This window comes from Monocercomonoides exilis (genome assembly GCF_001643675.1).
Source record: "Monocercomonoides exilis strain PA203 chromosome Unknown scaffold23-1346700, whole genome shotgun sequence".
In the NCBI taxonomy this organism is placed as follows: Eukaryota; Preaxostyla; order Oxymonadida; family Polymastigidae; genus Monocercomonoides; species Monocercomonoides exilis.
The window spans coordinates 599,752-623,867 of NW_027150568.1; the positions used below are offsets into that span (position 1 = coordinate 599,752).

Here is a 24,116-nt window from a genome sequence, read left to right on the forward strand (position 1 = left end):
TATTTATTCTGAACAAAAATCAACAATGATTGTTTGAAAAAAAACGTGCCCCTGCTTCCACCAAAGAATCCTCAAATAATCGTTATTCACTTATGACAACAATTGGACAATCTTGAATTGCACTTCCACAATTTATCATTGTTTCTGTTTTGAAAACTGTTCCTCTGGAACTTTTGGAATTCAAAAAAAGACTGGTCATGTGAAATTAACATCAATAATTCAGAAAGGATGGATATAAATACTTTCTGTTGCAATGATGTTCATTTCTGCTAATGGATAGCATTATCCATGTTGCTAAAAATTATTCCACTATATTCTCTTTTTTTCTAATACTTGGTTGTGATCCATAACGCCTTTGCTCTCCATTGTTTGTTTTATTCACACAGTGTTTTATTTGGGTAATTATTTTTGAATCCAAATTTTTTCAATCAAAATTCTCGATCTGAGAATTCACTTTGAAAATCGAAAAATAAACGTAAAAAAGTCAAAACTTCGTTATAAGACGATTTTTTGATGAATATGGTCTCAGATATCGTTATTTTGAACAATTATCATACTTTTTTTTCTTTTGAAATAATAATATCACTCCAAAGAAATTTAACTTTTGACATATATTAATACCCCGAAAAAAGTTATGATTTCAAAAATGATCACACATTTTTGTGTTCTGTGAAACAGGAAATATGACTCAAATTATACAACCTTTTGATGATGGAATTGCTTGTCCTCTTCGAAACGCATTCAGAAAGCTGATGAGGAGAAGGAAAATTAAGTGGGTGGAGGAGCGCAATGATGGACAAAAAATGAAATCCGCTGACAGAAGAAAATTAATAGTTGAGCGTGAATATGATTCAGAAAAAAGTAAAGCATCGTTATTGAACAAGGAGTTTTTATTCAGAAAGACAAAACTGAATCCAATCAATCCGGTGCACTCCTGGTTTTTTATACTTGTGTTTCTGATGATACGGAAAACGTTATGTGTCCAGAAAAAATAAAGACTGACAGATTTGAAGTTCCTTTCAAAAGGTTAACAAGTCCAAGTTTTGTTATTTCACTACTGAAAATAAAAATGGAAAAAAGAATAAAATAAATGTATTTTACAAAGAAACGACAGAATCAGCCACTATGAATAAAAGAATAATTTTGAACACAAAAATACTACACAATGTGAATGCTTTTCTAAGGTTAAGTAGATAAAGGTTTTGATGATAATTTAAAAAGGAAAAACAAATGGATTGATTGAAATTTCAAAAAGCTTTGAACTTCGTGAAATCGTTCCAACATTTCAGCAATAATTGAGAAAACTCTTTTTTTTATTTATTTTCAAAAGGAATTTCACAATTATGAGAATAAACAAGAAAATGTTTTTTGATAATTTAACGATTTTGAATTGAAAAGTGAAATGATTAATGGATATTTCTTTTGAAGTATTATTAATGGAGAATTCATTGTTTCCTATTGGAAAAAGGAACTCTGCGAAAAGCCTTTTTCAATTGGCTCTGATGTTATACTCAAATCTTTCTATATATTGATATGCTAATAAATTGAATGCGTTAACCAATTCAGAATTCTATGGAGAGGAAAATATTGGAATTTTCATTCATGTTTATTTCGAAGTTCTTTGAAACGTTTTCAGTTGCTTTTTGAGTAATTTTTCCATTTGATCCAATAATGATGACGTCAACTATTTCCTGGTCTTCATTCATGATGCTTTCGTATATTTCTTCTTCATCCGTTTGCATTGTTGTTATTGAAGCATCATTTTTTCTGATGAATGCGATCGCAAAGAAAAAGCGTCTGTGCATATATCTTGATTCTTGCTGATTTGAGAGGAATTATCTGTGTATTCGTTGTCTTTGGCTTCCAGTTCTGATGTTGTAAATCCAACGATATCTTCAAAAATGGTTTCTTCAATTGATTCCTTATCTTTTTGATCATATTCTTAATCATCTTTTTCCATTGATTCCAGAACTTCCAACAATGAAAGTTACGATGAAATACTTGGATTGTTGAGAAAGGATGAGATATCGATCTCTGAACTTGTTGGATCTCATGTGCTGCCCATTGCACAAATAGCACCTTTTGTATCATCGAACTTCCCAAAGTATTTAAGTAATTTTCTTCACTTTCTGTTTTGGCTTCAGAATGAATTGAACAGTTCAGTACAATTATTCCACAATTTGCTTCGTTGTGTATTTCTCGTCTTTATTTATATCGTCTCACTGCGTGCCAGGCAGCTCATTCCGCAGATGCTGTACAGGGAATGATGTCTTTGCAGCTGAGTTTGTAACATTGAGCGAATGAGTCGAAGAAAAAAATGGGAAAAAAAGATTTTAATGGAAGGTGACTTTCTATTCTGAAAGGAGAGCGGATGATTGCTTGGTGGGAAGAAGCAGCGGATAATCGATCAAAACAAATGAAGGATCGACCTGAAAATGTGTTATTGAAGAAATTGCAGAAGGTGAGAAAGAGGAAGAAAATGAGAAAGTTTGCTCTGTTCAATGAATGAAAAGCAACAAAAGAGAATGAAAAACGCTGCATATGGAAGAAATGCTTTTTTCTTCTCGTTTGCTTGAGTGAAGAATCCGGATTGCTGTTGATAAACACTCGAATATTGAATATGGATGTCAGCCACTCTGTTCGTTCTGGTAAGACGGCAGCTGAATTATCGCATTTGTTCTTTTCATGTGAAGAGAACAATTTCTGTTGGTAAATGAGAGAGAAAATAATGGATTGTGTGTTTCCTTCACTCATATCACAAAACATTCTTCGTTTCCATCTTCTGAATGTTATTTCCTGTCAGCTGAAGCCAATTGACTTTTGATGCCAAAGATGTTCGATAAAGCAGCAACGAATGTGTGAACATTTCTGATTGAAATAAACTTGAGAATGAGCTGAATTTTGTTGTTTCGCTGTTCGAGTTGACGTCCATAATATTTCTTTGCATAACCATTGTTTTGATATTTTTTTGATAAATCTTTCAAAATTGTGATTGAAGCACTCAGCCTTGGTCTTCTTCATTTCAATAAATATTTCCTTTCCTTCTTTCTCAACAACTCTCCGATGTTTTTGCTCTTTTCATTTGTTTCAGCGAGCTTATTCTCATTTCTCAAACCTCCATGATTCATTGAGATTGCTTGAATGAAGCCAAAACAAAAAAAGAAGAAAAAAACAAAAAAATTAAAAGATACACAAAATCGGAAAACATCAAGCTCATTTTTATATGTTTTCAAGAACAATTCTCAGAAACAATACACATATTTATCATTCCCAACCAAATAATTTTGACGGTATTTCTTCAATTTTAAAGAAAGAAATAAAAATTTCGATATTTATTTGTAACTTAATAGACATATAAGAAACAGAAAACGTGTCATTCTTTTCAGAAATCGCTTTGATCATTGGTTTTGCATTTATGACACATTGCACACTCTTGTTTCGAAAAAGCATAGCAATTGGTGTTGAGGCCGTAACATTTTCAAAAAGTCTGAAAAAGAAAAAAAAATTAATTCATAGATATCACAAATGATATTTCAAAAAAATAAAAATAATAACAAAAAAACATAAATACAATACAAACAATTAATTTATTTTTTCGTGTTGGTGAAGGATTCGCAATGGAGCGAATCTACGAACTCAAGGAGCAGGTTTGCTCCTCAATAATGAGTATGGTACACGATTTATGGGTGGTTTGAGATCTAACTTCTCCAATACTCAAATTCAAAGTAGATTTAAATTGTCCGCAATAAAAAGGAAGCAACAGGCTGTTACAAAAAATACATAGACGGCGATGGAAAAGGTTTAGATCGATTTCTGAAACTGGTAAGAAAGGAAAATATTATAGAAGAACTTACCAAGTTCTGACCTTGAAATACATCATCAGGAATGGAAGGAAGTGCACAGCCTATAAAGACGAATAGAGAGCCGCGCATAGTGAAAAGACAACACAAGAATAGAAGCAACAAATCACTGTGAGATTATCAATGGAAAGAGTGCAACGTTGCTCCGTGAAACAATTTTGGTAATTGAAACCACGAAAAATCGTGAAACATTTTCATATAATTAAGATATGTATTTCAATATATTTTCAAGGAAAAGTAAACCACATAATATTTTGTTCATTTATCAGGAAAATGAGCCGTACATGCCACGAGATATAGGAAAATTTAAAAATCTTTTGATATTACGAGAATAAAGGAAGATATATTCAAATATTGCAGAGAGATGATTATCGAGATAGAATCCACTTTTAATAAAGATACAATTTATTAAAATGAAGACATGCATTGTCAAGAGTTTATTTCAGAGAATGAAAAAACAGAAGAAAGAAAAATATTTACGCAGACTTAAAGTGAAAAAGAGCCGCATATTGCAGCGGAATAGTGATAAATAGATAATTTGCTAAATATTGAAGGATGATTATAAGGGAAAGGAATAGCGCGGTTCCGCAAGATATGGATAATTGAATCAACAAAACATATTCATTTTAAAATCGCAATCTAAGGATACTTATATTGCAGCTGAAAAATAATCAATAGAAATGAGGCTGTGCATATTCGAGAGTTTATCCCAAAGAATGAAATTACGAAAACAATAAAAATATATATACCGAACAAAGGAAGAAGAGCCGAGCATGGGGTCGAAATATAACAAACATTGAAATAATAGAATATTGATAAAATTTTAAGGAAGAAGAGCCGCACCTTGCAGCGAGACCAAGAGAGGAGAGAGAGGAGAGAGAGAAGAGAGAACCGCGCTTCGCCGCGAGATGATAATAGAGATAGAAAACTCAGAAAATCGATAGACCTTTGCAAAGGAAATATAGACAAGCTGTGTTGCGATACAATATCAAACTATAATAGTGAAATATCATTAATTTATTATTGGAAAGGATACTATTCATTACAAGAGAGATTATCATAGATGTGAAACCGCGAAATATAACGTGACTGAGAGAGAAAAAAGATCCATGTATTGTCGCGAGATTATTGTGGAGTAATAAACCACTGAAGATCGAAAGAGTTAATATGAAGAGAGAGTTGAGTTTGCTGTGAGATAAGGAGAGAAAGATATTGAGAGAAATTGCGATTTGATAATACGAAAAGAAATAGCTTATCATCCTGAGATAGGTGCGTTCAAATAAACCGCTAAATATTGCGAGAAAATATGAAGAAGTGAAATTCGCGAATAATCGCAAGGAGAAGATAGAACAATAGACAGTGGATTGTGGCGAGAGGCGGACACAGAAATAAGCCATATAGGAGGGAGTGATGAAACAAGGAGAAGACTCCGCTTATCTCAGCGAATATTCTGATCGATACTCTCAGCCGGACATAGAAAAAACGAGCCATGCACTGAGAGTGGAAAAAGTCGCAGAGACATTTCAAACATTCGCACCGAGAAGACTTGATGTTATTGCAGACACGATTGCTCCGGTTCCCTGAAAAACTTGTCTGCAATAACATCCCCTCTGATACGGAAGAGAAAGAAAGAATTGTTAATGAACGAGATTGAACTAGTCTGTTATTGAGAAACATTGGATTGAGCTCTAAAGAGGTTAGAAAGGAAGGAAGGAAATTACCCCCATAAGAATTCATAAGAACAAGACTGGAGAGGAGAACATCTAAGAAGTGACCTTTTTCAAACATGGGGAGATGATGTTGGAGCGAAGGATTTATCAGCAACAATATTGAGAAACCAAGAAAGTGAAAGAGATACGTGGAGAGCGCTTCGAAGATTAAAGCAATTCTTGGATAGAGAAAATGTGGATGATTCAAACTCCCTCACAACCAAAGATGCCAGGTGTATAATGGCACAATTTTTTGAAACTCTATCCAATACAAATGTTTCAAGTGGAGAGAAAAATAAAACTGAAAGAAAAGTGATTGAGTCAATATTCCTTTTCAGAGAAATAAAGACGAATGAGAATGATATTGATCATTTCTTTAAACTTACGAGAGAGATTAGCAGAGAAGGTGCAAGCAATTTGAATCAATGTGGGATTTTTCAACTATCACAAAAGGTGAAGACACAACATATAACGCAACAGACCCACATGCACTCCAGAGGAGAGCCCTCATCAACACTATGATCTTTGGAGCTTTAAGGCCAGCAAAGCTGGAAAGAATGAGAAGAGAGACAACGATATTCAAAGATAACTCTATTTAGACACAAGTACGAACCAAGACGTCGGGAGGTGAAGTTATCAAAGTTATAATAAATAAACATCCGAATCCACGGGTCGATGCAGTGGAAGCGCTTCAACGCTGGATGGACTATGCAAAGACAACTTTTTTAGACGAACATGTGTGGTTGGTAAAATAGAATGTCTGCCTGCAAGTGTGTAGAGAATAAAAGTAGAGTTAGAAGCTATGCAAAGAGAGTCTGAAAAACACGATTCTTTGACCACATTCTCGATTAGACATATTGTTATAATACATAAATCAAGAAGAATATGTTCGGATTGGAAAGAGATCAATGCAAAAGCGAGATGTGAACCGAGTTTAAGAGTGGAACAGGAATACTTTACAATTTCCGGTTTTCGACACGAAATTAATCCTGGAGACAACTGGATACCCAGGACCCCTAAGTGGAGAAGAAGAAAAGTTGGATACAAATAGAGGAAGGAATGATATGAGTATCGAGCAAGCAAATATAGAGAAAAAAGATTGCAAAAAATTTTCAGAAGCTGGGTGAGAAGAAGAAATGAGAAAAGAGAAAGCGGTCAAAGAAATGAAACTTTAATCTTTGAGAAGAGAGAAAGCAAGGAGAAATAGCTTTGTCATAGAACTCATCATCCCGACCACCCTGGCGTCGGAGAACACCTCTCATTATTCTCAGCAGCGTTTGCGAGCTGACTGGAAGCAAACACACTGCCTCACAGAGAAAGAAGGCCACAGATTGGAGGAAGCAGGGTGTGAGCTGTTCAGGTTGGATGAAAAAGAACTCAGAAGAATCGAATTACTTGCTGAGAAGGACTCAGAATCACCTTGAGAAAGAAAGGGAGTGGAGCCAGGGGCCGCACCTTCATCCGCATGCTCTCAGTTCATCCACCGCACGATGACGTGCTAGTCAGGAGGGTTTAAGATCATTATAAATAAATAAATAAATATAAAATTAAATAAGAATAAATATATTAAAGGGCTTTCAAGACTCATTATTGAGGAGCAAACTGGCTCCTTGCGTTCGTAGATTCGCTCCATTGTGAATTGATGGAACGCAGTGAGACAGGTTTGCTCCGAGATAATTCAAATGCGGATGGAGAGACTGAAAGCGGCTGGGTACGTAGGAAAGCCATACGCTTGTGAGAAGATGACGAGAAAAAAGGTGCGAGATAGTCAAGGGAAAAAAGGAGAATCAACCGCCCGAAGTCATACTGGTGCATCGAAAACCTGGATAAAGAAACAGGGAAGGAATAATAAGTTCTTTGAAGGATCCTGCTCCTTTAATTAGTGTCGAACAAATGCAGGGAGAAGAATCAGAATGACCCACACAGTGCGTTGTGGGTGGATTTGCTCTGCTGGATTAGCAGAAGAGCGGGAGGCAGAGCATATCACACGCAGTTTTCTTTTCCATGTTTCGTGAAAGCGAGAGTGGTTTTTCTTTCTGCTCCGTTTTGAGCTTTCGCCTCACCGGATCCCTGCAGGAAAGAGCTCCAAGAAGCAATGTCCCCTGCCCTCTGGTCTTCGTGACCAAGGCGAAAAGGCGAAGTCCGTGGTGAAGTGAAGCGGACAATTTATAATATACTTTTTAATAGTTTGAATGTTTTTGTCTATGTTTTCATCTCGCCCTTTTTTCCACGTCATATTTGGGAGAGCGAAGTTCTCACTTAATCCACCCATTAATCGTGTGCAATACTCATCATCTCGGAGAAAACCTGCCTCACTGCGTTCTATCAAAATAATTAAATTTTTTTTTTAACAAATTATTCTAAGTCTTTCATATGCCAAAGGAATAATTCATTTTCCTTTTGCTTATTTTTACCAATTTTTAATATTGTTCAAAAAAAGTGAAATTCGATCTTTTAATCCATTACAAATAAAGAGGAAAGATAAATCTTTGCATTTTCTTTAATTTCTTGCCAATGAAAATACTAAAAGCGAAGGCATAAACACTGATATTTTTATGATAGGCTCTTCAATTTTATTTTATTTTATTATTTTCTTCCCTGCTTCTTCTCATCAAACGTGTTCTTATTCAACGTGCATGTGAAAATGATATCGTTTTCTAAATGCAACGTTCTCAAGAAAATGTCGGCAAAGGATATCGCTCAAAAATTAACTAGTTTGCAGATATTATTGCATTTGAATTCTTGCTGATTGCATTTCTTTTTCCGTTTTTTTGTTCAGAGTTGTTTTCTGAACTTGAAGGTTGCAATGAGGAAGAACAAAAAGCGAAAATCGAAGAAATGAATGGAGTGATAGAAAGGATGAGCAAAGAGGACTTTAATTCTATTTTTTCAGGATGCCTGCTCGACAATTTGAATAAAATGATTGAAGAAGAGAAATTGACTTTGGAAAATGCATGCTTATTGGGGAAGCACATTGGGTATTTCAAAGTGCTGAAATGTGAATGGATTCCTGACTTTGATTATTGTTCATTGAATGAAAGATTTCAAAAGATGATAATTGAAGAAGATGAGAAAGAAGAAGGAAAAGATGAAAAGCTTCTTGTTGATCTTTGTGAATGCTATCTTATGCTTGTCCACGAAATTCATTGGGAATTGATATCAATTTGCGTGCCTTGCCTTCTGAAAGTTGCATTGAACAATGTGGAAGATGAAAATGTACAAAAAGAGGTGGAAATGGCTTTGTTGGCTTTGAGCCGCATCGGTGAACATGTGTGAGCATTTCTATTTTGTTATTTATTTTTTTCCCCATTTATTTATTTATTTATTTATTTCTCCCTCTTTTATTTATTTATTTATTTTTGATTAGGGATGGATTGGAGAACAACATCAAAAAGAGATCAAAGAAATTTTGAAGCATCATCAAAAGCATCGTAACCTGACTTGTCTTGCGTATTATTCTGCGTGGAGGTTATTGATAAATGGGCTTTACGGTAATAGAAAATTAGAACAGATGATTGTGAACAAGCTGCATTTTGCAAGAGAGGCAGGAAGAGAGTTGAATGAAGAGGCAAAATATGTGAATTGGGCGGTTAAAAATAAGAAACAAGAAACAGAAGAAGATATTCTTTTGATGAAATGGCTGAAAATACTGCACGTTTTCATCAAGGATTGCAAATTGTGGAATGAAGAATATTCTGAGCTTATCGGAAGCATTGTTCAGATATTCCGAGTTGCAATGGCTAATCACAGAGGAATTAGCTGTCGATGCATAGAGTTGTTAAGAGGAGCAGCCGGAAAGAGAAATATCGAAATTGATGACTTGCTGAAAGGCGGAGTTTTTGATCTCATTTTGAAGGAGCTTCAGCGACCAACATTAAATGACAGTTTTTTTATGAACTATATGATATGCCTTTTGGAAATTTTAAAAAGACTGAAAAAGGAGGAGGATGGTGAAGCTTCAGAAGCGAAAAGAAAGGCAATGAAAATGGAGATACACGAAATGATGGAAGAAGAAGGATACGAAGATACCAACACAAGCTTTCATGGCATATTTTATTTTATTGACAAAACAAAATATTATTCATATCAGTTATCGATGCATATTTCAGATTATTCTCTAAATGTTTGATGGAATGAGATGTTTTGAATTTTGTGACTCACAATTATTTGTTTTTCTTGTTTCATCATTTCACAAAATGGCAAAAATAATTTATATTTATAAGTTTGTTCAAAAGAATTTTTCAATCTTGCCTCATCAAAATGAAGTGAAGCAACAAGAAAAAAAAATCAAATAAAGGATGATGTGCCCCTTTTTTTTTAGAAAGCTCTTCCTCAAATCACACATTCTGTTTGTCATATTCAAAGCGATTCCTTCTGTTTTCTGAACGCATTCTCTTTGTTGATACTTTCAACAGCTCCTTTTCGATATATTACACACTTCTTCAGATTTGAGTGTTTTCGCTTGACTCTTCAGTCGTGTTTCCTGACACATCCATTCGAAATTGCACTTTCATATCAATAATAATAACTTTCACCCATCTATTTTAATGGGGCAGATAATAAGACTTAAGAATTTATATTTCCCCATCTTTTTTGAAATGAATTAGCAATTTGATGTGTTTCATATTTTTCTTGCGACACACATTCGTCTCTTAGATTCTCTTTTTGATCGTTGGGTTAAAATTTTTCATCTTCCGTTCTCAGAAATCAGATGGAATTTCGATGAATGACAAGGGTTGAAGTTAAAGGAATACAGAACTACTTTTAATATCTGAAATAAAACAAATACTAATGATGATTGTGCTAATTCATATCAATTTTTCCGTAAGACTCTTTAGGAGGCAAATCATTTCAGGATGAAAAAACAAAAATAATTTAACAGTGCAAAATTAGTTCTTATTTTGAAAAAAAATTCGATCGATACAAAATTCATGAAAAATTATTGTCGCAAAGGTCTAATTCAATAATAACAACTTTTATTTTTAACAACAAATTGATTGAAACAAAACGAGCCATTTTTTTGATTTATCAGATGATTATTCACACAGAGGAAGATCATTCATCTTCGTATTCGATTTCACTTCTAACTTTTTGAGTGAGCAAATTGGTATTGATAAGATTATATCGTTTTAGTTCCATTCATCATTAATTGTACCATTATAGAAAAGCTTGATCATATAATTGAAAAACTTTGATCGTTTTCTTAATGTGGCTTTTGGAATTGTGTTTTATTGTTGAATTTATCCTAAGTGATGACGATACGGTTACGTATTATGTCCAATTTGAAAAGGGTGTAAATAGCGAAGATTGTGGAACAAAAGAAAAGCCATGCTTTGAGTTGCAATATTTGATGAAGAAAACGAGCAATGATTTGAAGCGCAGCATATCTTTAGAGCCATTCACTTATTATGTTGATGGAATGGACATTCTCAAAGGTGAGGTAACCGTCTTCAATTCAAAAGAATCTGATCAAAACTGCTGTTTGAATAATAACAAAGGTGAATATTTTTTCAAAGTTGAAGAGGCAAAACTTACATTGGAATATATAAACATTACACTTACATGGAAAACTGATAGCTTTCCCATTGCCTTTATTTTGAAAAATTCATCAGTTTCACTTTATTGCCCAATATTTTATTCAAATTTTCTTGAATCAGAAGAAAATATGAGCGAAGCCCATCAAGTTATTACTGCAGTTACCTCCAACTTAACTATTCGAAAAGTTCATTTCACAGATCTTTCGACTTGTGATAGAAAACATTTGAAAGATGCAGAAGTTTGTAATTGGAATCATGCCTGTTTCGAGCTGGATAATTGTACGACAAAAATAAGTGATTCGGACCTTTCAAGCACTTTTGGGACTATATTTATGGATCAAGGCTCACTTAAACTGAGTAACGTAGAGTTTTCTTCGTCAATAGTTGAAAATGTGTATAATTCAAGAAGACCTCTGACGTGCATTGGAGATGGCCTCGTCAATGCAAGTGGCACTTATGAAAAATTTGGAAGCGACGAAGAGGGAAATTTCTTTGACCTGAGAAAATGCCGAGCAGCTGGAACGTCGCTCACTGTAGATCGCGAGCCGTTTTTCACTCCTGCTGTCAAATCCGTTTCTAAGGCGGAATTAGTTACCGGTGGTACTTATAAGCTGACTATATTTGTTTTGCATTATCTGCCTTGCGAACTGAAGTTCTGTGCAAACGGGACGGACAATGAGCTCCGGAAGCTTGCCATCATGCCTGTCGATACGTATTATATTCGAGTTGAAATACACGAAAACGACTTCCCAGCGAGATTCAATGCCACTTTTGAGTATCCTACGACGAACAAGGCATACAAGCAGTCCCGTCCGTTTGTTGTGGACATGGACGATCTGCTCTTCCGAAAACACACATCTGACGACAGAAACAAGCTGACACCCGGCGGCATCGCGGCCATAGTCATTGTGGTTGTGCTGCTTGTGATATCAGTTGTGACCGTTGTTACTGTTGTCTGTGTGGTCACCCGAAGGAGGAAGAAGAGCACCGCGTTTGTTGGGACAAATATGGCTCCAATGAAGGGACAGACAGCGATGGGCGGAGGATACGACAAGAATGCGTATGCCTATCAAGGATATGCGGTAACAGCTGCTGCACAGTCTGCGCTGTACCAACCAAACGAAATGCAGATGAACCAGATGCCTTATTAGGATGTGGACATAAAACAGCCAACTAACGTGAAATTGAAGTTGCTTATATACTTGTCGAAGGGAGATGAGAGGAAAGAAATTGTAATTTGTGATGTTTTTTTAATGAAAATGATGTGTAGGTCATATCATTTTCGGAGTTTACAATCATTGAAATTTTTATTTGATTTTTTGATTTTTTGATTTTTTGATTTTTTGATTTTTTGATTTTTTGATTTTTTTTTCTTTTTCAGCTTTTTTGGCAGTTTCCAACAATCTTTTATTTTTTATTTTTAATTTTTGGTTTAGTATTTACAATCTTATTTGTGAGAAATCTCACGTGCCTGTAAAGTCTAATGAGAAAATTTGAATGTTTGTGCTGATCGGGTTTTTTCCTTTTCTTTTCTTTTTCTTTCTTTCTTTCTCACTTTCTCTCTTCATTCTATCACTCCATTCGATTTGGCAACGTATTTTGTCTCTCCAGTTATTCTTTTTTTTTGTTCGAGTTGTATAGGATTGCATGTTTTGTTTTATTATTTGTTGTTTTTATTTTCAAGAATTCTTATAAATGCTTTTTTATATTTCGATATCTTCATTCTTTGTTTAAACTTTTTATTGTGTTTATTTGATTTCTTCGGAACTCTTTCTTAAACATTGTTTACAAATAATAGAGCGAAAATAAGAAAAGTGTTGATTTGCAAAAATGATAAAAAATAATTTAAAAAATTTTTCCGGAAATGTGAAATGATTATTGGATGAAGAACAAAACAAAAAATTTGAAGTGTATAAAAATAGAAAATAAATACAAATTGAAGAAAACCATGAACATATTTATTCTTCCGTTGCCCACAGACGCTTTCCTTCCACAGCTGCAAGAAGCTCAATCCTCCTCTGCCTTTTCTGCATAGCTCCCACAAACTGGTCCAGATGTTCAATAAGAATTTTCTTCTCCTCTGCACTGAAATCTCCAAACACTTTCTCACTTCTTCTTATTCTTCTTGCATCTTCTCCCATTCTCCTTTCTTCCTTATTAAAATTCTTGCTTCCAACTGCCTCTGTCCTCTTTTCCTTTGCCTTCAATCTGTTTGTGGCCTTTGACCTTTTCATCAAATGAATTGATGAAACGGACTTGACTGCATCAATTGATTTGCTTTCCCAAATATCTTCCTCTCTTCTTTCTTCATTTCTGAAGCTTTCTTTTCTTTTGACCATCTTTTCACCGTCAAAATCTTCTTTCCTTCTTTCTAGGGTCAATTTTCCTTCAGTGGCAATAGAATTGTTATTTTTCACTTGCTCTTTCAAACAGGTTTGAGCATCCTCGCCAAATAGTTCTTCAATGAGAGGAAACGAACACAACAAATATTTTCAATTCAATAAACAAACAAATAAAAATAAATGCAATTCAATCAATCATTAATAAGCATACCAAATTCCTCGTTCCACAATTCCATTGCTTTTTCTTAAAAATATTCAATAGTTAGTCAGAAAAAAGAAACATCAAAGTTGAAAATGAGCTGATAAATAAAAACAGAGAAATTTGTGAAAATTATACCTATTTTTGTGCTTTATAAACTCAAAAAATATCAATGCTTTGTTTGCCGGCAGAATTCTTTCCCACTTTTTATCTTTCTTTTTTCACTCAAAGCAATCGGAGGAAGCAAACATAAAACATCCCCAGCGAAATCTCCTTTTCTTTTCTATTTCAAAGATGGGTATTCATTGAAAAATTGAAAACATTTTTCCCCTTTACAAAAAATCGAAATTGAAGATACAAGTATTGCGATAGATTTGCACATTTCATTTTATTTTAAATATTTGCTCAAAGCAAACTCTGCAAGTTCCAATGTATTTTGATTCCAAACGAATTGAACAAGAATGTATGCTTAAATTAGTTCACATCTTGTGCGTTTATTTAATTTTGAAAAAGAAATCTTTGACCCTGCTCGCATATCAATTCCTCGTATCTTTGGTGCACAACAAAATCTCATACACTCGACATTTCTTTTGGCCGATAAATATCATTAATTACTTGGTGAAAAATGAAGAATTTTTAAAAAACGAAAAATTTCTCTGCTGCTGAAGTTATATCAATTCTGAAAACATGATAGAACATATATTAATAAATATCCTCTCAACAACTGAATGGCTGAAAATTAATATCTCATCAAAACGCAAGAAATTGAGATTCAATAAATATAAAAGAAAAGAAAGGGTGAGCTAAATTATTTTTGTAATTCTTATTCAAGAACAATATATATATATTTATATGACTTTGAGTTTGTTGTGCTGTGTTGAGGCGGATGAATCGAGACATTTGATTGAAAAATTGAACAAGAAAATAGATAATAATATGAAAAGAATGAAATTGTGAATTATGAAAGAGTGGCATTCACTAAATGGAGCTTAAATGTGTTTTTCAAAATACGCAACAAAAGATAAAAAACCGAGTCATCATAGGCAGTCCAATCTTCTGCTCGTTCATTTCGCCTTTTTCACATGCGCAAACAAATTGCATAAATACATTGTAAACGCCTTCTCTTGAACTTTCTCAAGCTTCCTTCCAAATCATTGATGCTAAAATTCACATCATGATTCAGTAAAACTCCTGCTTCCTTCTGGACATTTCTTATATCTTCATGTCTTCTTTTCTTGATGAATATAAACCTTCGTCACTTCGCTCTTATCATCTTCCTCCCTTTATGACGCTTCATGGCGCATCCACACACCAAACATTGTAAAGAACTCAAATGCTTCAACAAAAAAACAAACAAATACGAACATGAAAAAAGAGTGAAAAATCAAGATAGCAAGCAGGCTCACAAATTGGCTGACTTAAAATATGAAAAGAAATACCAAAAAAAGATAAATGAAGAGAATTTGACTTTAAAAAAACAAAAATTAGTTCACAAATGCAAAATCAATCAAAATAAGATTCTGTGGCCTGCTGAAACGAACAAATATTCGCAAAAGACGAAGATTTCTTTTCAATAACCAAAAAACATAAAAAAAGGTAAATAAAAATCTTTTATAATAAAAACTAGAATGAATATTCAAAATCACATTAAAAGCAAATACAGCTAACATTATTAATATCACAAGTCGAAGAACATGATTATATAAAAAGAAGAGGAAAAATGGATTGAAAGAAAAGCAAAAAAAAAAAATGGATGAACATTATTAACTTTCAGTCCAAACATAAACCTCTCTAAAAATCAATAAACAAACACAAATTGCAAATTACCTCGGAAAATATCAAAGAAAGCAAAGAATAATAGACGCAAGAGCATTCCCAGCAGCTGAAGAAACAACAATAAAAAAAATAAATTTTATTCAATGAATTATGAAATCAAAAGAACTGTTCCTCAGTGCTTCACAGACACCTTTAGCCCATTCGCACCAGCTGCGCCCACACCCACACCCACGCCCACACCCTCTCCGACAGCCACACTCACACCCACGCTCGTCCCCATCACCCCAGCTGATGCCACACAGCTCCCTGGATGTCCGTGCCCAGCCACAGTCTGATGGCACACTCCCCCAACAGCCTTCACTTCGTCGCTCCTGACATCCTCCTGGCTCCCCTTTCTGTTCGTCCACATCCGCATCCACAGCAATGTTGTAGCACAGCAGCACAAGCACAGATGAAGAGTATGTTGTGAATGAGGCAAAAAAAGCACGCAAAAAGCAGGAATCAAGGATGGGGAAAAAATGTTATCAATAAAACAAATTGTAAAAGGATGGTTCAAAAAAGAAGAAGAAATCGAAAACCAAGAAGAAGAAGTGCAAACGATAGAGTTGGAGGTGCTGTTGTGCGAATGGTTGTTGCGGTTGATGCGTTTGTGCCTGCAGAAGCAGACGAGAACGGAGCAGTCTGCAGCTGTGCACAAGAATTCGCATCTGCGCATCCAAACACATATTCTGCACCCCACTGCGGTGGTATCTCCAAACTGGCAACAAAGTCCCATTTGCCAGGCGCAATCACTCCCTTCGTTCCAAATGTGATATGATCACAAGAGTACGGCAGTATTGAAGGGGGAAAAATATTGAGAAAAAAGATATTGAAAAATGATAGTACAAAAAAGAAACTGTGGAAAATTGAGTTAAAAATAATATTTCTACAAAAACAAATGAAATCAAAAGCACTGCATCTGAACTCCAGCATTCACAGCACACCTTTTCATCAACAACCAAGTTCACCCAAAACTTCTTCAGGTCATAGTACACAACACGGTATGTGTCTGCTGTCAAATACAGGCGATAGTCCAGATGCTCCAAAAAGATCCGCTCCATCCGACACAGCTCGCTCAGCCCAATGCTCCCGTTCGAGCAAATTGCAAACGACTTTGTAGAACACGACACATCGTCCCATGCCTTCGATGCCACCATCAGGCTTGTAAACACAACCCGCTCCCAATTCAGCCCTGTCAGAATCAATCCCTTGTTCTTCCCCGCACTCAGAAACGACTCAAGATACACCATCCCGGCAATCAGGCACTCGGGCTCTATCTGTGCCCGCCGAAACAGCGAATACACAAACTTGTACACTCGTATAAAATCGGGGACAGAAGCTCGTACGTGTTCCTCTACTCCGCTCCCACTTGAGCTCCCTCCAAGCTTCTTGTTCTCGAAGATCCCATACTCTTTCTCCATCCCTGCAAATTTCCCTGCACGCACCACTTCCACATAAGTTTTTCGTAGAAGGCCATACACTGCGGCTGCAACGCCCTCCACCGTGCGATTCATTTGCAGCCCGTTTTCTCCACTTTTCTGACTCCCGTTCAACACGTTTCCGTTTGAACTCATAAATCTTCCACCAAAAAACAATATTCAATAAGAAAACATGAATTTTTTTAATATAACATTTTTATTCAAAAAAAATAAGCTTGAAATCGAAATTTTGACAAAAAAAAGAATACAAATTCTTCACAAAAATGAAAATGCAATCTCTATTTCTGAGCAAAATAAAAATATCAAGATAGCAACTTCTGCAAATAATAAGAAAATAAAGTTCATTTTGAAGTCAAAAACAAATAAACAAATTTATTTTCGAAAATCCAATTCTTAACTCTCTCAAAAAATTCGCATCTAGTTTCTTCACATAGATAAGCCATCCACATACAATTATTTCCAAAGTGCAGAATAAATCCGGCACACAATGAGCAACAAAAACTGAAATGTCTGGATTAGCATTTATATATAAGTATGGTTGCATAGTGATCATTTTGTTTTTTGAAAGAAATTTTCATTTTTGCTTTTTTTTAACCATTAAAGCAATGAGTTTTCATAAAGAGAAATATGAACAATTCGTTTAACGTTTTCATTTTGGTATATTTATTGCAATTGTTTAAGATTTTTTTGTTTTTATTATAAAAAAATAAACTTAAAAAATCCAAAAAGCATTTTTGATGTTTTGGAAATCTCACTAAATGTGAATGAAAAAGGTTAGTTATCTTTCATTCAGTTGGCTGATGGATTTTGTACCTTTTTTGTTCCATCGAATTTCTAAGAAATCAAATAATAACCAAGAGATGCTGATCAATAGAATTAGATAATTGATGGAAAAGAATACTCGAAGCATTGACGATAGAAAGCTTCAGATTTATCGTCCACTTTACAGTTAGTAGATATTTGCTAGCTTTCATGAATTCAGAAAATTATTTGTGATTTGTATATTTTCAAATCTTCTTCTTTCCCACAGCTCCAGAAAAGAAAATGAAGAGAAACATAATGAAATGGAGAAAGGATGTCCAAATGACATTATGCCCTTCCATTCTCACATGGCATGTCGCACAGATGCAATCGATGAAAGTGAAAGATAAGTCTAATTGAATTTTTAAATTAATTTTTTCAAAGGAATCCGTGAGCATGCTTAAAACAAATGCAGAATGTGATAATTCATAATTTGCATCAAAATATAAAACTCCACATTTTCTTGCTTTCATTCTCATTCACTTTCACAAAAGTCAAGAAATAACTTCCATTCAGGCTTTTTATCGTCCGATTTCTCTTCATCTTCAATAAAATTCAATTCTTGAAAAGGACGTTGGCTCATTTTATTCAGAAAAAACATTTTTTCGAAAGAAAAACGGATTTTTTTTAAAATGTTCCATTTAAATTTGCTGTTGGTTTGATCAAAAAGAAATTAAAGATTGGAGTTTCTGGCTTTTCCAGCTGAGATCATTGAAGTTATTGCGCTTTCTTTTGTGCTTTTTTGAAGCAAATAGAAAAAATTTTTGAATTTTATTTGACGCTTTTTCTTTTTGAAAGATTATCAAAGATGTTTGTATTTGTCAAATTCGTTGATTATAAATCTGTTGTTCGATTTTGTATATCCAGAATAAATAGTTAACACAATGAGTGTTTATTACAATGGAACTCGAGAAATTACACTTGCTGATATATTCATAAGTTTGATGGATTTAATGTTTCAACAAGGTGATTGTCATTTTTTGGCTTTTTATCTCTTTGAAGAAATACTAGATGAACTAGCATGTTACTCTGAGAGTGAACAGGAACAGAAGATTCTTGAAATGAATGGATTGATGGAAAAAATGGATAAAGAAGAATTTAAATCAGTTTTCACAGAAGAACTGTTTAATATAATAAACAAAATGATTGAAGAAGAGAAACTTTCAATGGAAAATGCATGTTTATTGCTGAAGTGTATTGGATATTGGAACACGTTGAAAGGTGAATGGATTTATGATTTTAAACATTCTTTGCTGTGCAGTAGGTTTATGAAGATGATAATTGATGAAAATGAGAAAACAGAAGGAAAAGATGAAAAGCTTCTTGTTGATCTTTGTGAAATCTATGTTTCTCTTAGCTACTATTTTCAATATGAATTGCTTTCAATTTGTGTGCCTTGCCTTCTGAAAGTTGCGTTTGAAAGAGAAAAATGCAAGGAAACACAAAAAGAAGTGGAAATGGCATTGCTAGCTTTGAGTGGCATTTATAAATTAAACGTGTGGGCAGTTCCATTCCATTTTGTTATTGTTATTTTTTTATATCTTTTTTTGATTAGGAATTTGGAGAAGGACTGTATTTTAATGAGGTCAAAGAAATCATAAAATTTCACCAGGAGTTTCACAACCTTACTCATCTTGCGTATTATTCTGCGTGGAAGTTTTTGATCTACAGATTTCATCGCCAAGAAGATTTGTATGATACTGTGGTATATGAGTTACACTTTGTTAGAGAGGCAGGAAGAGAATTGGAAGAGCTTGTAAAATGTGTGGATTGGAAGAAAAAAGAAGAGGAAAAAAGAGAGAAAGAAATGAAATATATAACGACTATATATAGATGGTTGAGCACAATCCGCAGATTCTTTTCGGATTACGTATTAAAAGAAGAAAATTGTTTCGCATTGATTGCATGCTTGACGAGGCTGTGCAGATCAGCAAGAGAAAACTTCATATATATTTCCAGTTTAGCTTTCAAAGTAATTAAAAAGATTGCAGATACCAGACAATCTTTAATTTCTGTAAATATTTTAGTGAAAGGTGGAGCAATTGATTTCGCACTGGAGGAGATACAGCAACCAACATTGGATACAGAATTGGCAGATGAATGTTATGCATTTTTTAAGAAAGTTTTTAGGAAATTGAGAGAAAAGAAGTATTGCGATATTGATAAAGCAATGAATAAAGCGATGAGAAAAATTATTATTGAAAAGTTGGAAGAAGAAGGATTTGATGATATTTTTAAAAGTTCTTTTCATTTTCTTCCATATTTAAGAACGTAGACAACTCTTTGATTTAACATTAAATGTGGAAGAGTATTTTGAAAATGTTTGAGAAAAGGAAATCCATTTCATTTTGAAACTCACAATTTTTCATATTCCTTTTTGAGTTATTTCCCAAAACTGAAAACAAACAATCATTTGAAGTCTTTTTTTAATCAAATATCATTAATTTCAATAATGATGCACCAGCAATTTTTTCACAGTTTCTTTTCAAAAATTGTTCTCAGGTTTACGTATTCCTTGTTAATAATTCATTTTTTCTTCGTCTTCAACTTTTTTTAACTATTTTTCAATGAACAGGTTAGAATCACAATCATTTGGGACAAAATTTTTTGTTTTATGAATTTTGTTCCACACAGTTCTTTCAAAGATTTTTTTCGATTTTTTATATTTATATATATAATATTGAAAGATAATGTTAGAATTATAATAATACGATTGCAGAAAAAGTTTGGAACAAATCATTGAATTTTTCATAAATGAAAGAATTCTCTCCCATTTCTTTTCTATTTAGTTTTGTGTTGTTGTACTTCTGAAAGATAAATGAAATGGTGTTTAACATTTATATGTCCATATGTTTTCTTGGAATTACAATGATTAAAATGAAGATAATTTGCAAAAGTGTCACAATAAAATATTCTTTTCTGTTTCTTTCCTCAAATTTCAGCAAGAATCGTTTTGTGTTTTTATTAACTTGGAAAACAATTTTTTTTCAAAAATATATTTTGCTTTTCATTAAAGAATTATTAATGAAGTTCCAATCTCATTGTAAAAATTAAGATAAAAAAGGTGGGAACAAATTACGTTAAGGTTAAAAAATTCCAAAATATTTTCTAAAAAAAAAAAAAAGAAAAAGAAAAAGAAAGAAAGAAAATACCAGTTTTGACTGGAAGCTTCTGCATTAATAAGATAAAGCTTATGAAAACAAAGAATCAAGAAAAAAAAAACAAGACTAATTGCAACAGGAAAACAAAAGAAGAGAACAGTATTCAAATAATAACGATATTTCCTCACGTTCCAGAAAACAACATAAACAGTTCCATCGACGCAAAGCTCCTCTAAAAAAATAAAAACATAATAATATTCAATTTAATAAAAAATAATTATTATAATAATATTCTCGATCAATGCATCAAACGCAAAACTTCTTAAACGCAAATTCACTTAAAATTACATAAATTTGGGTATGAATTCGAGCTTTCGTGTTTTTTGTTATGCATTTATTGAACAGATTCTATTTGTTGACTTGTACTGTTTATTAAAGGCAACGGATTAACCCCCGAAGTTTCTGGAGTTTGAATAGACGTTGGTTGAGCATAACCACTTTGGTTAATTGGCATCTGGCCAAGTGATGAAATAGGCTGACCTAACTGCGGACTTTGCTGAGGAAACTGTTGGGTAGGATAGCCAGTCTGAGCGATATAATTCTGTGCTTGCGCAGGCATATATTGAGGAACGCCAGCAGTGGCAGTAGCAGCAGCATTTGTTTGTTGAGCGGTGTATGCGTATGTCATGTACATACCCTGGGTTGTCTGCTGGGCAGCATATGGATACTGAGGCGCTTGATAAGGATTATTAGGGTCATAAATAGGATATCCCTGAACCATCTGCTGCTGCTGCTGAAGAGGTTGCTGAAGAGGTTGCTGAAGAGGTTGTGTCTGTAAAGGCGCTTGCAGCTGTATGGGAGCAGTTGTTGACAGATTGTTATATCCAATTTGATTTCTTTTTGGCTCATAAACAGATGTTGGCTTTGTCTTTTTCTTCTTTCGCACGCAGCAGCAAACAACGACTATAATCACTATAATCACCACTGTCACAATTGGTACAACAATGGCAATAATCGTGGCTGTAGTTTTTGCTCTCTTCGGAGAGCTTCCATCCAGCCAATGGTAATATCCGTCTCCTTCGACAAAAATTGATGTGGCGCTGTTGTCTGAATAGCACGTATCGAATGAATCTTTGGTCACAATACTTTTCCATGCAGATGTAACCAAAATATCGTCTCCTTGTGTTGATGCCTTATTTTTCTTAAAATTGCAATCCTGAACTGAAACCTTAGTATGGGTTTTGCTGATGCTATTCTGATTTGAACCGAAGCAAATCGCTCCTCCATAATAAACGCATTTCCCGCTTGTGAAATTTGACAGCTTAATGGTCAAGGAGCTGGTACACTGTGCAATAAAGATGTGTCCTCCTGATTTTGAAACGTTGTTATTCGTAAATATGCAACCTTGGATTGTAGTGCCGCCAACTATGTATATAATTGCAAGCCCTCCTCCATTGTTTGAGTATCCTTTGTTAAATGTGCAAGAAGTGACTGTGGCATATCCTGAAATAGCAAGTCCTCCTCCGGCTTCAGTTGATGAGCAGTTTTCGAAGGTGCAATTATTGATGTCACTGCTAATGTCTGAGTAATGACCAAAATCTCCAACGCAAACTCCACCCCCATATGTAACATTACCATCGCAATAGCATGAATCAAAGCTGCATCTTAACAATTTGAGTGAACCTGGTCCCCACATGGCAATTCCACCACCACTTTCATTTCCATGGCAAGTGAGAAATGTATCGTCGGATACTGACGCTGAGTGGAAATAAATAATTCGATTTTTATATGTACCTTTGCACTGCTTAAATGTGCTGTTTCGAACAAATAATGAATCTAAAGTTGATGCGGAAAAGAAATGATTGTACAACTGATTATCACATGATTCAAAATATGATCCATCAACAACGCATTGAGAAATTTTATTAAAATCATCTGAGGGAAAGTAAGAAGTTTTATCTGTTATATTTGAAAAACAGCACAATGAGATATCTGTGTTTAAGCTGCTGGAACAACCAAAAAGAGGTTCTTTTCCAATTGTTGCAAATGAAGAAAAATGGCATGATAAAACATCAAGTTTAGATCCGGATCCTTCAAATGACAAGAGAGAAGATGTAGAAAAGCTGTTCTGAAGAGATAAAGATGAATCAGAGAGCATTATCCTTGAATTTTTCGCAAAAAATATGTGATTAAATGTTGGCTTATCAACAACACAGCAAAACATCATCAATGTACTTTGATCTGATAGGCAAAAAATAGTATTATCTTTACATGCATAAAATCTGAGCTCTCTTAAGATTGATGTCGAATTATGCATCGAAAAAAATGAACCAATTTCAGTCAATTTCGTTTGAATCTTGTTGTTTGTAAGATCCATTTCCTGCATGCTGCAAGGAAAAATAGAAAAGACATTTGATTTATGAACACTTTCCAAAGATTGAGAGAGTTCCAGCAACAATGAGCCAATAAAAATAGACAGCATTCTCAATTTATTATGGAAAAAGATCTTCGAAGATTTTGTTCAAAGGAGAATAATTCTTTAATTTATGAAAAAACACTGATTCGTTCTAAATTTTCTTTTCTTTCTAATTATTATTTATTTATCACTTTCATGCTCAAAAAATTTTAATTAATAATGAATAGAAAAATTATCGAACATAATTGTGCATAACAAAATTCTGAAGACACTTATTTTGAACCAGATAATAAAACAAACTATTATTCAATAAAATATGTGCATATCGATGCATTATGTTTATTCTATTATTCAAAAAATTACATTTGTAATTTTTTATTCACCAAAACAAACATTTTCACTGAAATTAATGTTGGAAAAATATAACTACAAAAATTATCATCCATAAGTTCTTTTCATATTACAGAAACAGTTACAATGCTGTTTTTTTAAAAATGATTGAGTGTTGAGAATGTATTATTGAAATTTTTTGCGAACAATAATAAATAAGAAAAACTTCTTTATCACTGAATTCATAAGCGTCATTGTCATCACTTCCTCCAAGATCGTTGTCTGATGATCCTTCTGTTGTAAGAGTGATATCGCTATTTGTCGCTGTATTTTCATCACCAAAATCTTCAATTTGCTCGTTTTATTTTTCAAATTCATTTACTGGAACAAAATCATGAATCATTCAAACACACTCATGAAAATTCAAATGTTTGTTTTTTTCCATCATTAAACTGAACAAATAATTATCTATGGATTTTTATCTTGTTCTTGTACGTGGCAAAAACTTTCTTTGTGGGTAATTCTTTTTGAAAAGTCGCAAATGTTTTATTTTCAAATTAATCAAAA

At 33.8% G+C, this 24,116-nt stretch overlaps 6 protein-coding genes across 6 annotated transcripts; 3 read left to right on the top strand and 3 right to left on the bottom strand.

Moving 5' to 3' along the window:
* The first annotated feature begins 8,030 nt into the window (after positions 1–8,030).
* Positions 8,031–9,790, top strand: MONOS_4194 (uncharacterized protein). The gene is made up of 4 exons (XM_067874248.1): positions 8,031–8,104; positions 8,247–8,283; positions 8,349–8,839; positions 8,937–9,790. Exons 1-4 carry the CDS (start codon positions 8,084–8,086, stop codon positions 9,696–9,698), a joined length of 1,311 nt encoding a protein of 436 aa, XP_067727187.1. The 5' UTR covers positions 8,031–8,083; the 3' UTR covers positions 9,699–9,790.
* Positions 9,791–10,443: 653 nt separating this feature from the next.
* Positions 10,444–12,937, top strand: MONOS_4195 (uncharacterized protein). Its single transcript, XM_067874249.1, has one exon. The coding sequence runs from the start codon at positions 10,776–10,778 to the stop codon at positions 12,255–12,257; it is 1,482 nt and encodes a 493-aa protein (XP_067727188.1). The 5' UTR covers positions 10,444–10,775; the 3' UTR covers positions 12,258–12,937.
* On the bottom strand, positions 12,899–14,141 carry MONOS_4196 (uncharacterized protein). Its single transcript, XM_067874250.1, has 3 exons — positions 13,786–14,141; positions 13,660–13,692; positions 12,899–13,564 (listed from the first exon to the last, which is right to left on the bottom strand). The coding sequence occupies exons 2-3, from the start codon at positions 13,682–13,684 to the stop codon at positions 13,065–13,067; spliced, it is 525 nt and encodes a 174-aa protein (XP_067727189.1). The 5' UTR covers positions 13,685–13,692; positions 13,786–14,141; the 3' UTR covers positions 12,899–13,064.
* Positions 14,142–15,595: 1,454 nt separating this feature from the next.
* Positions 15,596–17,036, bottom strand: MONOS_4197 (putative Cyclin fold protein 1; the record flags this gene model as incomplete). The annotated part of the gene is made up of 3 exons (XM_067874251.1): positions 15,596–15,818; positions 16,022–16,218; positions 16,407–17,036. 3 exons carry the CDS (start codon positions 17,034–17,036, stop codon positions 15,596–15,598), a joined length of 1,050 nt encoding a protein of 349 aa, XP_067727190.1.
* Positions 17,037–18,365: 1,329 nt separating this feature from the next.
* MONOS_17597 (uncharacterized protein) lies at positions 18,366–20,114 on the top strand. The gene is made up of 4 exons (XM_067870532.1): positions 18,366–18,512; positions 18,570–18,641; positions 18,705–19,198; positions 19,258–20,114. The coding sequence occupies exons 2-4, from the start codon at positions 18,587–18,589 to the stop codon at positions 19,975–19,977; spliced, it is 1,269 nt and encodes a 422-aa protein (XP_067727191.1). The 5' UTR covers positions 18,366–18,512; positions 18,570–18,586; the 3' UTR covers positions 19,978–20,114.
* A 487-nt stretch (positions 20,115–20,601) lies between these two features.
* Positions 20,602–23,299, bottom strand: MONOS_4198 (uncharacterized protein). Its single transcript, XM_067874252.1, has one exon. The coding sequence runs from the start codon at positions 23,283–23,285 to the stop codon at positions 21,198–21,200; it is 2,088 nt and encodes a 695-aa protein (XP_067727192.1). The 5' UTR covers positions 23,286–23,299; the 3' UTR covers positions 20,602–21,197.
* Between the last annotated feature and the right edge of the window lie 817 nt (positions 23,300–24,116).

Bases quoted from the DNA above. Each gene is read 5' to 3' on its own strand.
- MONOS_4194 (XM_067874248.1), top strand. From the start codon at position 8,084: ATGAAAATACTAAAAGCGAAG. The intron at 8,105-8,246 runs GCATAAACACTG...AACGTTCTCAAG, and splicing joins TGAAAATACTAAAAGCGAAG to AAAATGTCGGCAAAGGATAT. The intron at 8,840-8,936 runs GTGTGAGCATTT...ATTTTTGATTAG, and splicing joins TGAGCCGCATCGGTGAACAT to GGATGGATTGGAGAACAACA.
- MONOS_4195 (XM_067874249.1), top strand. From the start codon at position 10,776: ATGTGGCTTTTGGAATTGTGTTTTATTGTTGAATTTATCCTAAGTGAT.
- MONOS_4196 (XM_067874250.1), bottom strand. From the start codon at position 13,684: ATGGAATTGTGGAACGAGGAATTTG. The intron at 13,565-13,659 runs GTATGCTTATTA...CTCTCATTGAAG, and splicing joins ATTGTGGAACGAGGAATTTG to AACTATTTGGCGAGGATGCT.
- MONOS_17597 (XM_067870532.1), top strand. From the start codon at position 18,587: ATGAGTGTTTATTACAATGGAACTCGAGAAATTACACTTGCTGATATA. The intron at 18,642-18,704 runs GTTTGATGGATT...ATCTCTTTGAAG, and splicing joins ACTTGCTGATATATTCATAA to AAATACTAGATGAACTAGCA. The intron at 19,199-19,257 runs GTGTGGGCAGTT...TTTTTTGATTAG, and splicing joins GTGGCATTTATAAATTAAAC to GAATTTGGAGAAGGACTGTA.
- MONOS_4198 (XM_067874252.1), bottom strand. From the start codon at position 23,285: ATGCTGTCTATTTTTATTGGCTCATTGTTGCTGGAACTCTCTCAATCT.